This window comes from Lampetra fluviatilis, chromosome 5, assembly GCF_964198595.1.
Source record: "Lampetra fluviatilis chromosome 5, kcLamFluv1.1, whole genome shotgun sequence".
Taxonomy (NCBI): domain Eukaryota; kingdom Metazoa; phylum Chordata; class Hyperoartia; order Petromyzontiformes; family Petromyzontidae; genus Lampetra; species Lampetra fluviatilis.
Genome location: NC_136279.1, coordinates 5,938,676 through 5,953,638, shown reverse-complemented (window position 1 = coordinate 5,953,638; position 14,963 = coordinate 5,938,676). Strand labels below are relative to the sequence as shown.

General features: G+C 51.7%; 1 protein-coding gene across 1 annotated transcript; it reads left to right on the top strand.

Moving 5' to 3' along the window:
• Positions 1-5,663: 5,663 nt before the first annotated feature.
• Positions 5,664-7,359, top strand: LOC144932197 (potassium voltage-gated channel subfamily A member 2-like). Its single transcript, XM_078856147.1, has one exon. It carries the CDS (start codon positions 5,771-5,773, stop codon positions 7,340-7,342), a length of 1,572 nt encoding a protein of 523 aa, XP_078712273.1. The 5' UTR covers positions 5,664-5,770; the 3' UTR covers positions 7,343-7,359.
• Positions 7,360-14,963: the final 7,604 nt, after the last annotated feature.

Sequence of the window (14,963 nt, the reverse complement as noted above, 5' to 3'; positions counted from 1 at the left end):
AAACGTCGGGACACCCCGCAGATGTGTGTAACGAATGCACAGAGTGGCCGCAGCACCCGTTGTGCCGCCCACTCACACCACCACCACGCGCCCGCATTGCGCGCGCACTCTGCTCGAAATAGCCACGTGCGCGGAATCCGTATCGGGCAGCCACCACCACCACCACCACCCCTACCAATGGCTGTGTCCAGGCAGGAGAGGGAGGGATGGAAGAGGCAGAGGTGGGGGGTGGGGGGTTAATTTCCCAACAGAAATATTTTTCCGGGTAGCTGGAAGAAGAACGAGAGTGTAGGCACGTGATCAGTAGCCACAGTCACGGCGAAGAGGGGAATCATGGATGTGGTGTGCCGGGGTGCGGTACATGTTTTCCTTAACCGGCACCCGGACAGACAGTTGAAGTTGTACCCTTCATAGTCATAGTACTACCCCTGAAGCACTTTATTATTATTATTATACAGGGCCGTATCAAATTCACTTCGCTACTGCTACCGCTGCTGCTGCTGTGAGCACCGATGACGCTTCGTCTGCGTGCCGGGTGTCTCGGAAAATGGACTCGTGAACGCGTGCTGGACACTGCGCGCTCGTTACATTCTCGCAATGAAATATTTAGTTTTTTTACAACAACAACAGCAGCAACATAAAACATTGGACGCACAGTACTGACGGTCAATGAGCACGTGGACTTTAGCTCGCGTCGCGCTCTCACAGTGCCGTCGTAACTCGATGCGCGCTCGGGGGGGAGGTGGGGGGGTCCCTGACCTCGTCTCGTCCCGTCGGCCGCAAGCGTCTCAACAGCGTGAGAGGTTGCGCGGTGTCGCGATCCATTTCCCCCCGACGGTGGACATGCCTCCGACGAGCAAGCGTTGGCTACCTACGTACGGTGCGAAAGAAGTTCAACATACACGTACATATGCGGGCACAGATTGTGGCGATTTAGGGACGGAGATTCCCCACTTTTACCGTCTCATTTGTGTTGTTTCGAGTGTTTTAATTTCGGTCTCGTTGGTAATTGTCTTTGCTCTAGTATTCCTTAATACTGTATAGTCAATATTTGCATTTACAGAAAATGCGTACATTCTTACACGGGTGGCTGGCATCACGACGGCCCTTGCGAGCTCATGCGAGCCGTGTAATCGACGCACGGTCACACTCACTCCCTGTGTGTTCATCATGTTCCACCCTCGTCCTCGGCTTCCACCCTCTGCTTTCAAACGCAATGGTAACGAGTGGCAATGCCCCACAGACGGCGGCAGCCATACGAACTACCAAGATACAGGTGAGGGGGACGTGTGTGGGGCAGCAGCGAAGCTCACGCGTGTGCAGGCGGTGCAATTGCACCGTGGCCCATGAGCCGGAGGGGCACAGAGAAGAGAATTGTAAAGGGGAGAGCCACCCGGGAGGAGAGGGGGGAGCCCCCCCACTCCCCACCGAGCTACTGGCTATAGGGAAGCTCCTGATGTCGCGTGAAGCTTAGTCAAGCGCTTTGGTGGATGCTGCCACAGGGGGGTGCTGTCAAGGACGGAGGCTGTTATGTTCGAATCAACATCACGCGCTGTTATAAATGTCCTCGTGATAAGCCCACTTCGTTGAGCTATCATTTGTGACCAGGTAGCTTCTGGAAAAAAAGAACTTCGTAGCTCAGTGGGTCTTACCTGCTAAACTACAAATAGTATGGGTGGTTAGAAACTATTAAACTAAACAGTTTTTATTTTTTATTTTACCAGGTAAGGCCCACTGAGGTATATAGCTCTTTTTAAGAAGCGACCTGGCCACATGATAGCTCAACGAAGAGGCTATCATATGGAAATGTATAGCGATGAAAATACTCGAAACGCGTGATGTTCATTCTAAATGTGGACGGAAAAACCTGGATCCCGGAGCAAAATACACGTGACCACGGAGAGAGAGACGGAGACCATACACACTCAAAAATATACAGCAGCCGTCATGGTCGGGATCGAACCCACGACCCTGCTGCATACCAGGCGAGGTAGTTCACATCTCGCCACGGTGGCGGAGAAGGGAGCCTTCTGCTACAGGGGATCCGACGCGCGTAAGAACGTGGGGATGTCTCGCGTCACGAATACAGCAAATGGCACCGACGAATTCGTGGGATCGACGCGCTGTGAAGGGTGAACGGGTTCGGGTGCGAGGGGGCGCGCAGTTGTGTGAGTACGTCACAGTTGTGTGCGTACGTCACAGAGATCCCCCTCCCCACCGCCCCCTAATATGTTTATGTATATTCTTTGGGTCTTTCGGTAAAGTCACGTAGATAGGTTCAAATTAATAAAAATAAACAAATATTAATTTGAACTTATGTACGTGACTTTAGACCCAAATAATATGAATTCCTGCAGTCACGAAAGCTTCAAGTCAAGATGTTTATGTATAGTTACGCATCTCGGGGTGCACCGAGTAGACCCAGCGTGGTGAAATATGGTCAAACAAGCAACAATCCCCATGACCTACACGGCGCGCGGGGAAGCCTTCATCCAGCAGTAGATTGCCAAAGTATCTGTCAACATCGTTAAACGACGGATGTCTTCACAATAATCCAAACAGACACGGGTAGATACAACGCTGTGCGTCGTACAGCCAGCCCTCTCTTTCTCTCCCTCGCTCTCTCTTTTTTTTACGATCAGTGGAAACAAGAAGATGCTCGGTGTAGTCGGCACTTTGCTTCGTTCATCATTTCGTATTTTTTTTAAATAATAACTTTGCTTTATGTAAACCCCCACCTCTCGCTCGCTCTCTCGCTCGCTCTCTCGCTCACTCTCTCACCCTCTCCCCATGCACACTGCACACTCCCCATTCTCCAACCCTCCCCCTTATTCCATTTCAAGAACAACACAGGAGCCGGTCAAGCACAGAGGTCCTCTCTGCGTGACCCCCAGTCAGAAGGCGGGGAGACGGAGGGAGGGAGACGGAGGGAGGGAGACGGAGGGAGGGAGACGGAGGGAGGGGGAGGAGAGGGAGGAGAGAGGAGAGGGGTGGGTACATTGGTTGCGACCGAGCAGGGGGAGTTCAAAGAATGAAGGATTAAAATAACCCCTCCTACCCTTGACAAACACGAGTTCTAACCCCCCCCACCCACCCCCCGGGTTACATTGAGGCACCCTTGGCTCCAGCAGAACACGAGAGCAGCGTGGTGGGGTTAGTGAGTGAGTGATGGAGGGAGGGAGGGAAGGAGGTCAGTGGGGTCAAGGGAGACGATGAGGTTGGTGGTGGAGAGGCAGGAGCGGCGGATGTCCGATGGGATCTAGCTCAGCAAGGTGGTGGGATCAAGGCCAGCTGAGACTTTTTGGGGAATTCGGAGATCGAAGCGAGAGAGGAAACTTGATCCAAGAAAGTAGGGGTCAAGGTGGGGGACTGGCTCGGGTGAAGAGGGTTGTGGTAGTGGCGGGGTCGTTGCTTGTAAGGTCAATCAAGGGAGGTACAGGAGTGAGTGTGTGTGTGTGTCGTGGGGGGGTGGGGTAGTTTTTAGCGTACTGCTATACGAACCCCGGCTATTTAAGTCGGACAATTTCCGCTCACGCTCAACATTGGTGATGAATATCTAAAACAACTCTGGGGGACAACCCCAATGTCGACTCATCCTCAAACGAGTACTGCCCGGTGCGGGGTGTAGACGTCATCACCGGGGAGACAAAGGCGGCCGGGCGTTACAGCTGGCCACACCAGCCACTTGTGTGCAGCCGCTCGCCTTTTCCCTATAGGTGTTCGCTTGGCAGCGCTCTTGCCCCGGCGGCCTGTGCAGGCTATACGGGAGATCTTTGTCTTTATAATTTTTTTGTACTGTGGTGGGACGGGGGTGGGAGGCGAGGTGGGGGTGGGAGGCGAGGTGAGGGTGGGGTGGGTGGTGGTGGGGGGGTGTTAGTGGGCGGAGAGATCGCGGGGCTTGACTGGGAAGCTGGTGGAGTCAAGGGGGAGGATTGTCCGTCTGGGGAGAGCCACGGCAGCTTCGCTGTCAGGCGTGGGGATGTCGGACGCCCGTTCGAGAAGACAGCGAGCGGGTCATCAGCATAGCCACGCATAGCCGGGCTTCTCTCTCTCTATATATAAACACCCACCCACCCAAACCTACCAACCCATCGCACCCACCCACCCACCAGCCCACCGACCCACCCACCAACCCACCCACCCACCAGCCCACCGACCCACCCACCAACCCACCCGCCCACCCATCGCGCAGCCCCCTCTCGACTCGCGCAGTCGCCTCGACGCCGGCACGCGTCCATCGCTCCTCTCTCACAGCCCCATCATTGTGACATCGCAATCATCATCATCACAATTATTATTATCAGCGTTTATGTACATTTTTTTTTTTACAATCGTAGGGCATTTTTACATCGTGGCAGACGTGGGCAAGGTGTTGGGGGGGGGGTGGTTGGCGTGTTTGTCTCCGTTGGGTGGATTGCAAGCACGTTCGTGAGAAGATAAATCAGTTCGCGCAAGAACGTCAAGGTTGATTTTACGTCGAGGCTCATCGAGGAGGCAACTGGTAACGTCGCCGGTGAACGTTCGCACAACGTCCGTGCCGGCACGCCTGTGGGGACAGAGAGAGACTGAGAGAGGGATTGAGAGGAATAACACTCTTCCTCGCCGTTGAAGCCACTCGCTTGGAAGAGCTGTCCTCAAGGTAACAAAAAAGAGCCACGTGAAAAAGTTCGCTGTCGTTCTCATGGTCTGGCTGTCCGTGTTGAAGATATTATCGCCTGCGCGTATATTCACCCCCTCGATTGATCGCACATAGATTAATACGGCACTCTATTCCGAGGCGCTTAACGGCAAATTATAAAATTGGACATTTTGCAATCTGCGAAAGGGGACGCTTCGTAGTTCGTCGGATTCCTCCCGTTTAAATCAAGATTCTCGACAACAACAAGAGGATGATTCTGCTGAAAGTGGTCGAGATAAAGAGTGAGAGTTATTGAAAGTGGCGGTGCAGTTGTGGCGACAGGACAGGCGGGAGAGGTTCAAGGCGAGATTTGGGACTCGACTGTTTCACTCGCGCGCCTGCGATTACCATAATAGTTGTACTAATTATTTGTACGGCTACGTTTTGTCGCGAGCGAAACGAGATTCTCAATTAGACGGTCGCACCGTTAACTCTCATCTGATTCGTGCAATTGATATTGAGGGCAGTGATTGCTATTTAAGATTGCTGTTCAAGATAGTGGGGATGCGCTGGGTCGCGCTCCATAAAGCAACGATGACTCACGTGACGGAGATCTTTGTTGAGAGATACGGAACACTCACGACGCTTCTGGTATCGTAATTAGGGACACGTCTCGTACAGCGCATCTCAATGTAGCTATTTATTCACGGTGATGCGGTCGAAATAATGAGACAGTCGTGCGTGCTTGACTATCACGCGATTATTCTCAAAATAGACAAACGCGAACTTACCAGGACATAAGTTGGTCCACAGCACGCCACACACACACACGCGCGCGCGCATAATTTTCAAGAGACAGAAATTAGCATTAAGGTTATTAATAACTACAAATCAACAGAAGACAAGGGCTTGCTGACTCACAGTCACTGCCCCCCCCCTCTCCCGCCCATCCCCCAACTCCCCCCCCACCCCCCCCCCCCATTTCACTCTCCTGGCCATCCAGCAGCCCTCACACCCCCGAACAAACACCAACTACCATCTCACCGCCACCGTCGCGACCGATCGAGCCATCATCGTTATCGTCGTCATCCCGAGCCACCTCGTGTGGGGGGTGGTGGTGGTGTGGGGGGTGGTGGTGGTGGGGACTCCGCAATGACGGTGAGCGGAGAAGCGGCCAGGGACGAGGTGGACTGCGGGGGCTCTCAGACCCCGCGCGCCGACGGCTTCCGCTGCGAGCCCGAGCTGAGCGGCCACGAATTCTGCGAGCGCGTGGTGGTGAACGTCTCCGGCCTGCGCTTCGAGACGCAGCTGCGCACGCTCGCGTACTTCCCCGACACGCTGCTGGGCGACCCCCAGAAGCGGATGCGCTACTTCGACCCGCTGCGCAACGAGTACTTCTTCGACCGCAACCGGCCGAGCTTCGACGCCATCCTCTACTACTACCAGTCGCGCGGCAAACTGCGCAGGCCGACCAACGTGCCCTACGACATCTTCGCCGAGGAGGTGCGCTTCTACGAGCTCGGCGAGGAGACGATGGCGCGCTACCGCGAGGACGAGGGCTACGTGAAGGAGGAGGAGAAGCCGCTGCCCGAGAACGCGCTCCAGCGCCAGGTGTGGCTCCTCTTCGAGTACCCGGAGAGCTCGAACCCCGCGCGCGTCATCGCCATCGTGTCCGTGCTCGTCATCGTCATCTCCATCGTCATCTTCGTGGCCGAGACACTGCCCGAGTTCCGCGACGACAAGGACCTCCACTCGGGCACGCGCCACGAAGTCGGTGCCGGCGACGCTGCTGGCAACGGCAGCAGCGGCGGCAGCGGCCACGCGCACGGAGGGCACGTGCACCCGGGCGGCGGTGGTGGTGGTGGTGGTGGTGGCGGCGCGCTCGGCCACGGCTACGGCCACGTGCCCGGCGTGCACGCGGCCGTCCCGCACGGCCGCGGGAGGCCCACCCCCGAGTTCGGCAAAGACCCGTTCTTCATCGTGGAGACCGTGTGCATCGTGTGGTTCAGCTTCGAGCTGCTCGTGCGCTTCTGCGCGTGCCCCAGCAAGCCGGGCTTCTTCAAGAACATCATGAACACTATCGACATCGTGGCCATCATGCCCTACTTCATCACGCTGGGCACGGAGCTCGCGGCGCAAGACACGGGCGCCAACAACGGGCAGCAGACGATGTCGCTCGCCATCCTCAGGGTCATCCGCCTGGTGCGCGTCTTCAGGATCTTCAAGCTGTCGCGCCACTCCAAGGGGCTGCAGATCCTGGGCCAGACGCTGCGCGCCTCGATGCGCGAGCTAGGCCTCCTCATCTTCTTCCTCTTCATCGGCGTCATCCTCTTCTCGAGCGCGATCTACTTCGCCGAGGTGGACGAACCCAACACGCACTTCCACAGCATCCCCGAGGCCTTCTGGTGGTCGCTCGTCACCATGACCACGGTGGGCTACGGAGACATGTTCCCCGTGACGCTAGGCGGCAAGATCGTGGGCTCGCTGTGCGCCATCGCGGGCGTGCTCACGATCGCTCTGCCCGTGCCCGTCATCGTGTCCAACTTCAACTACTTCTACCACCGCGGCTCGGAGGCCGAAGAGCAGACACTGTGCGCGCAGGAGGACAGCGGCGGCAGCTGCGAGGCCGGCAACCAGATCAAGAGGAGTAACAGCATCTCGTCCGTCAGCAAGTCCGAGTACATGGACGACCTGGCCTTCCTGGGACCCAACTACATCGAGTGACGCTCCTAGTGAGTGGCTCTCTGCCTCTCCGACATTTGTGTTTGGTTGTTGCTGTTGTTGTTGTTTCACGGCAAACTTGCACTGCGCTGCGGGCGTGTGTCCGCGGTGCGCCTGTCCACACACGTTTGGGATGGAGCCGGAGGGTCGAAGCTCATTGGCGCACTGCGCGACGAACCCTGCCAACAACGTTCGATATTCGGCGAGTGATATCTGAACCGGTCTTGGGCTTCCACTAGGTCGACTCAGCCCTAAGTGAGTACCTGGTGTGGTGTGCAAGCATCATGGCCGAGGGATACAAAGGTGGCCAGGCGTGGCGCTGGTAACACCACCCCCCTCGCGTGCCCTTCCAGCCTTCGTAGGTGCTCGCTAAGAGCACTTGCCCCAACAGCCTAGGTCGGCTGCATGGGGAAGCTTTGTCTTGTTTTGTCCACACGCATGGCGACGCAGTGGTCAGTGGTGTGATGCTGGTGACGCTTTTTCGACTGCTGACCGAGCCTGGCGTGGTAGTTTCGTTGGGTCAACACGTTTTAAAAATATAATTGAGGAGCTGGAGAGCCGGCAGTGCCATGTCCTTTGGCCACATCACTCCTCTCGAGTTCTGTGCCGATCCTTCTTAATGCGTTCTTACCAACAACAAAAACACTCTTTTTTATTTTACCAAGTGCAAGGCCCACTGAGCTACGTAGCTCTTTTTCAGAAGCTACCTGGTTTTCACAAATGATAGCTCAACGAAGTGGCTTATCATGTGGAAATGTATAGCAGCCAAACACTCTAAACGCGCGCGTGTAAATGTGGAGGGGAAAACCGGAGGACCCCGAGAAAAATCCACGCGACCATGGGGAGAAACACGCAATCTCCAAATAGAGAACAGCAGGCGTCAGGGTCGGGATCGAACGCACGCCCTCCTGCGTACCAGGCGAGGTAGTCGACATCTCGCCACCGTGGCGCCCAAACAAGGCTCGCCACAAGAGTGTGATTGTTTAATTTATTTATACGCACTAAGCACAAACTGCTAAGATCGTCGTCGTCTTGATCTGAGGGAATCAACGCCCCACGTTTGTTATCGATATCGGTACAGATGGGGGGGGGGCGCCCCCCCACGCAGCGAAGTTGTCGTCTCCACGACGCTTTAGTCGGGTGGCCCACAAATCACCGCCGTTGCAGTCGGGGACATTTCAGACTTTAATCGACCTCGGACGGTGATCGGACGGCTCCCGTGGTGACGTGTCAGAGTGGGCAGCTTCACAGCGTAAGGGCGGTGTTCTCGCCTAAACCACGTGTGGGTAACAGGAGAAAGATATTAAAAAAAAAATCTGGGTCAACTCTCAATGAGTTCATAATAGAGGTGTTTGTTTTTGGGGTTAGATCGCATGAATATAAATGTGTCGTTAAACCCGCCACCACCCGACTCGGCCAATTGGTAAGGTTTGTCACGGTAAACAAAACGTGCCAAGTCGTTACTAGTTGGGCACACCGGTGTGTTGGAGAGTAAACCCACTACATTTACTATTCGAGTACGAGGTTTCGCCGATAATTATAATCAACTTCAACAGGCGACAGCCAGATCAATAAGTTAAAACCACTTATTCACGTAAGAACTTAGCGTTGCGGGATGCTATTCGCATTAATGACGCTATATATTATGAAAGTATTATTGTTAACTTAATTATGATTAACTCAATTTGTGGCGGTGACATGGCCAAGCAGCAGTAGTGGGGTTTACCGCTTGTTGCAGATGATTTCGGTTAATACTGCGGGTGTGTTAAACACAAATAGGAGCTGTCCACACCACAGAGGACGTTCAAGTTCCCGTCACTTTATTTGGAAGAGTGGGCCGTGTGTGCCGACGTCATGAGCCCAAATCGGAAGCATTACTAAAAATGTAATCAATTGCAACAACCAATTGGCAAATATTCACCCACTCGCAGGCCAGTGCTGTGTTGTCGCCTTGTGCCGCACAGAGACAGCTGCCATTAGTGGGTCCCCTTAGGTTAAGATCACAACAAAGTGCGCTCCGAGACATTTCATTACCTCCTGAGCGCAATGTAAATGTAAGTATTGTGAAAATATTTCATTTGACTTTCGCATTGCTTGAAAGGAAATCTCGATTGCAAGTCGTCCACTCAAGAGATGTTTCTTTTGGATCCGTCGGGGATAGCGAACTTGAAGGATCAATCGTCTATGAAGGTGTCTGAAATTTCGAGGAAGCGCCTTCGTCCACAGTTGCTTCTGTGCATCGACTGTGATAGAGCAAAAGTTGTGGGTACAAACCCAACATACTTCGAAGTTCTCAAAGAGTGGGGACAGCCCGTCGTCCTTCAAGATGGGAAACCGCTCATCTGCAGCATCGAATGTGCAGGGGTGACTTGCCATGCCATGACTCGATTGTTACGGGGACAATTGTGGGTACAAGCCCAGCGTGTCCCAGAGTTCTCGAAGAGCGGGACAGAGGTTGTTCAAGATGGAGAGCCTCTTGTCTGCAGCATCGAGTCTGCAGGCGTGATGTGAATGACGGACAACTGTAATCTTTACCTGCGCAAGCCTCAACGAGTCCGAAACGGCCGTGTTTCAAGGAGTGTTCTGCTTGTTATTGTTTGGCCAGTTCGTTTTTGAAATATTTTTGTACAATTATTTTTATGCATGATACGGAAATGGCAATGCTCAGAGACAACTATGCATAATGGAAGGGGAGCTGTTGCTCAACACTGCCATTGTACAGCTAGCCCATCAGGAACATAAGCGACCCTCTCGGAATCAAGCTGGTCATGATGCTGTCCCATCTACAGCCATCGACGCCATCACCTCGGTGCTCAAAGGTCTCACGGAACGTAATCACCTGTGGCCCAATGCTGGAATCAGAGATTCAGGACTCTCATCCCGGCACAGCCCATCGGCTCAACGTCCTCCACGTCACGTGCAGTGGCGTAGCAATCGAGTGTGCAGGCGGTGCAACTGCACCCGGGGGCCCACAGCAATGGCGGGGGCCCATGCGTTTGGCCTACGAAGAGAGGGGCGGGGGTGTGGGGGGGGGGGTAGGAGGGGCCCCATTTCATTCCTTGGGCCAGGGCCCATGCCAACCCGCGACTACGCCACTGGTTACTTGGTCACGTCGAGATGTGCATCACCAGAGTCGTGACGTTCTTATTTATTCGTCAAAAAGAAACGGGATTTTACACAAACCAGAAAGACAACAACTATGGTGGTTCACGTGACGGGACGTTGTAAAGGGCTTGACACAGAGATTAATTCTGTAACTCACATTCACCTTTATATATAAAAACACAACTGAAATGATTAAATGCTATCAATTTGAAATTTGCAGTACCTTTGCATTTTATATTCTCCATTGAAATGTCACATTTGGCCGGTCATTTCTGAACATGCCACAGCCATGAATTTCCTGCACAATGTCATTGCAAGGTGTTTTTAATCCGTTGTCATGTTCTACTTTTTACGTCTCTGCAACAGTATTATGTTTAGGTGCGTTATCCGAGAATGTATAGCTTGGGGACAAGCTACTGATTTGTAAATGTTTTGTTGCTATGTACATATTCTTATTATATATTTAATGGAATGGCATCGCGCAAATCTTAAGCCAAATAACATACTGACGAACGTTTTACACATAAAGGACCTTTTAAAACAACAAACCAACAAAACGTGAACTCGTTTAATTGAAATCGTAAATGTTTTCCGTTTTATCGGCTCGTATGTTCGCGTTCACGTTTTTTTAAACACGTGATGGAATTTGGAGCGCCCATAATCAACATGGCCTTTCTCACTCATTATTTATGAATTTAATTTATTACCAAGTATACGGACGTGCAAAAAAAAAACGATTAAGAAAGAAGTGAGCGCCGGAGGCGGGCGGGTGAGTGAGTGGGGTGGGATGATTGGGGGTGCGGGGAAGCCTTGACGATGATGGGAGTTTGTGCTTTTTGTGTCCCAGCATTGGGTCCGTCCGCGTCCTGCGTGCGCTCGCACGAAAGCGTCGCGCTACGACGACTCGCGTGTTGGCGGCGGCGGGGGGGGGGGTAGAAGGTCGCCTCCTTTCGCGCTCTGTGCGTGACACGCGGGGCAGCTGCGTACGCTGACAGCTTCGCGAGCCTCTAAATATGGAACGGGGGGGGGGTGGTATCTGGCATTATACATTTATCTGTGTTGTTGTTCCCCCCCCCGCTCCACCCCCGCTTTCTCGTTTGCCGGCCACTCTCGGAGTTGAAGTCGTCCCGAACCCACGCTTGCATCTCGAGGATTTCAAAAAATATTTGTGTGTTTAAAGAGCGATGACGTTGATACGGGGGATCGGGATGGGGTGAGCTTTGAGAAGTGCGCTGGAGACGGGGATATGGTCAACCGGGTGGGGGGTGGTGCGGTGGCCACGCTGGGTCGTCACTGCGCGCTTCGCGTCATCATTTATACAATCATTGCCCCCTTCATTGTTTTCCCAATATCACAGCGATCGCAACGATGCCCTCTCTGCCTGGACGCGAACGTGCGCAGTCCCTCTGACCAAACGGGTGCAACAACGTGCACACAACACATATGGATGGCCACCCGCTAAAATATGTTCGGACATTTCCATGAGAGCCCATTCATGCTTGGGCAAAATTACATAATTTTTTCATTATTATTATGGTGGAGGTAAGGGTTTGGGAAGGTGAGCTAGGTGAGTCGTAGTGCAAACGTTGTTTTAAATATTCTTAGAGTTTCTTATGCAGGCGTGCTTATGAAAGCGCGTACATGTTGCGTTTGTTGGAATCCCGTCATTGAACCTCGCGGAAATCGGCTCGTTAAGCTACTCCCAATGAAGATCGCGTCAAGTACGGCGTTGTTTTTGTTTGTTTGTATATCCACTGCTGGATGAAGGCCTTCATCCAAGGCTTTGTGGGTTGGTGGGGGTTACTTGATCACACACTGGTTACACTGTGGGTTGGTGAAGGTGGGGCGCACAGATGTGGGGTTGTCGAAGTACTGCACAGGACGGCATTGGATTTTGATGCATTGCCCTTTGCTGCCCGGTTTTGCAGCCTATAACACCTGTTATGCACGATAGTTGTCCACCCAAGCGCTACTCGGGCTGAGCTCCGGCTCAGCTTCTGTGATCCGACAAGATTCGTCATATTCTGAGTGATTTTGTCACAGCTATTCACGTATGACAGGTTTCATAAAATATTCGTCGTTGTCACCACCATCACCAAAATGTAACATGGGAAATGTGTATCAAGTTTTGCTTTAATCGAGTCGCTTCGGCACGCTGTAGCCAGTGGAAACAATGGCATCGCTTAGTTACGTTCGAGTTGTGGACATTACCAATATCTCATCATAGCTGTCAACCCATACGGGTTACCCGTATTCTAGTGCAGGGACATTGAGTTTGCAGGTCCATACGGCGTACAGCCGTTTCAATACGGGCAAATATGTTTTTGTCCATTTGTTTGTGTTTGCGTTTCTCTCCCTTGTGATGGGACTTTGTAGGATGAACGTTGAGATTTTTCAGGGGCACGGGATGATCAATAAGAGTCTGAATTGGTCTGTAATGCGGTATGGCACTAATACGGGGTTGACAGGTATGTCTCATTATCAGCAGCAGCAACAGCGACAATAGCGGCAGTCTCTCATTTACATTGTGAGGCCCAGCTACACGTGAATGCAGGGTTCCGTGTTGCCTTGTTTGGAAGGTTTCTTCAGCCGCTCATAGGTTGGCCATCTGAGCCTTCCGCGTTACCACCGAATACTAAGAATCCTCAGTGGCTTAGTTTGGTTTAAGGCGCTCACGATGCTAGATATAGTTTTTATAATGTAGAGGTCAGAGAGATATTAATTTCTCTTTTATAATAATGATAATAACAGGCCCTGCTCTGACATAAGGTGATCCCATGTAATGATCAGTTTTCAACACAGGGAAAACTTATTTTCCCTGCGTTTTTTGTCGTTTTTGTTTCTGTACAGTTTACAAAATATGCAAAATGGCGATTTAAAAAAAGAAACGCAATGAGTGCCGCCGATTTTATCACGAGACTTTTTTTTATCATCCGCTAATAACGTCCAGAACCAGACGTTATTAAACACTGTGCCGTGCGGTGCCACAAGAAGGCCTTACGGTGAACGATGAAATGTGAACTCTCATTCCTTTACTCGGTACCGTGTACAAAAATCAAATTGTTCTCTCCGCGCCAAATTCCTGTCACTCGTGCGATGATTCTGCCTCTCATCCATGGCAAGGAGTCGAAAATCACGAGTGACCAGATATTTGCGGAGGGAGTGAAGCTGAAACATTAGCAAAGTTCATCCTTCAAACTCTTTGGTTCTTTCGGTAAAGTCACGTAAAACAGCAGTTTCCCTGCTGTGATTGTCTCACCTGATGACGGTCGCTTGTGTGGCGATCGAAACGTCGTGATCTATTATTTTTTCTACCGACGTGGCTTTACCGAAAGAACCAAAGAGTATGGATTCCTGCAGTCACGAAAGCTTCAAATCCAGATTCATCCCTCAATCCACATTTATCCACGGATAAGGAACGTTAGTTTGCGCGAACAGGTGCAGATAACAAACAGCATCCGCCAATAGCACCCTCCGATATCGTCGCAGACAAGCGGAGCTTGAATATGAACCCATGAGCCCATACTCGCCGACAAAGTACAGCTCAATCATTTGGCTGGCAAGCCTTCTAAGAAAGGCATTGGGGCAGTCTGCGGAGGGAGAGCACCGATATGTTTTTTTTTATTTTTCTCGAGCCAAGTAAAGCCACACGTTTTATATTTCCTCACTCATATTCCAAGGTGAGATCACGAAATATATTAGAGGGTCATCAGCAAGCCATCGTCAGCTGGGATAAGTTGCGATATCATAGTTACACTGGAAACTGCGGTATATTTGGAAGCTGCAGCAGCATACCGACCGGTTTACCGAACAGTTACGGAGCCAAAATGAAATTTAACAACTAAAAAAGCACAATTGACGATGGCGTCCTGTTAGTGTATGCGGTGCAACGATACTAGGGTCCATCAATCAATCTTTATTTGATGTGCCAACATCGCCCCCAATAAAGTAGGCATCAGTGCACATTACAGCAGAACAGCAAAGGTACAGGCAGGGCCGTATTATTTAATAGGCACAGAAGGCACTGTGCCGTGGGCTTACTCAAACTAAAGGGCCTACAAAAACAAAATGTAACCATGTTTTTTTGTTTGCATGATTACAAATGTAACCAAGATATCTTCCTGAATAAATATTTTTTATATAGCAAGGATAGGCACAGTGTTTATACAAAGAGGTATAGTCAATGTCAATCGTTTTTTTCATGAAGTTGAGAGAAATTAACACCAGAGATGACCTTTTCGTTTTTTTTTGTTATTGCTAAATTACCAATAACATCTTCAAATGGTGTATTTCGCACCATCTAATTTTCAACAGACAGGAGCGCAAGGGAAGACAAGCGTTGTTGTCCTATGCTTGATGGGAAACATTTTTAAAAATCAGCTTTAGCTTAGAAAAAGGACGCTCCCCTTCACAATTCAAAGTGCCGCGTGGAACAAGCGGAGTGACAGCGGAGGTAGTAACACGGGGCAGCAGCAGCAGCAGCGCCGACTGTAGAAAGTTATCACTGAAGGCCTACGAA

Coding starts and splice junctions, on each gene's coding strand:
- LOC144932197 (XM_078856147.1), top strand. CDS start 5,771: ATGACGGTGAGCGGAGAAGCGGCCAGGGACGAGGTGGACTGCGGGGGC.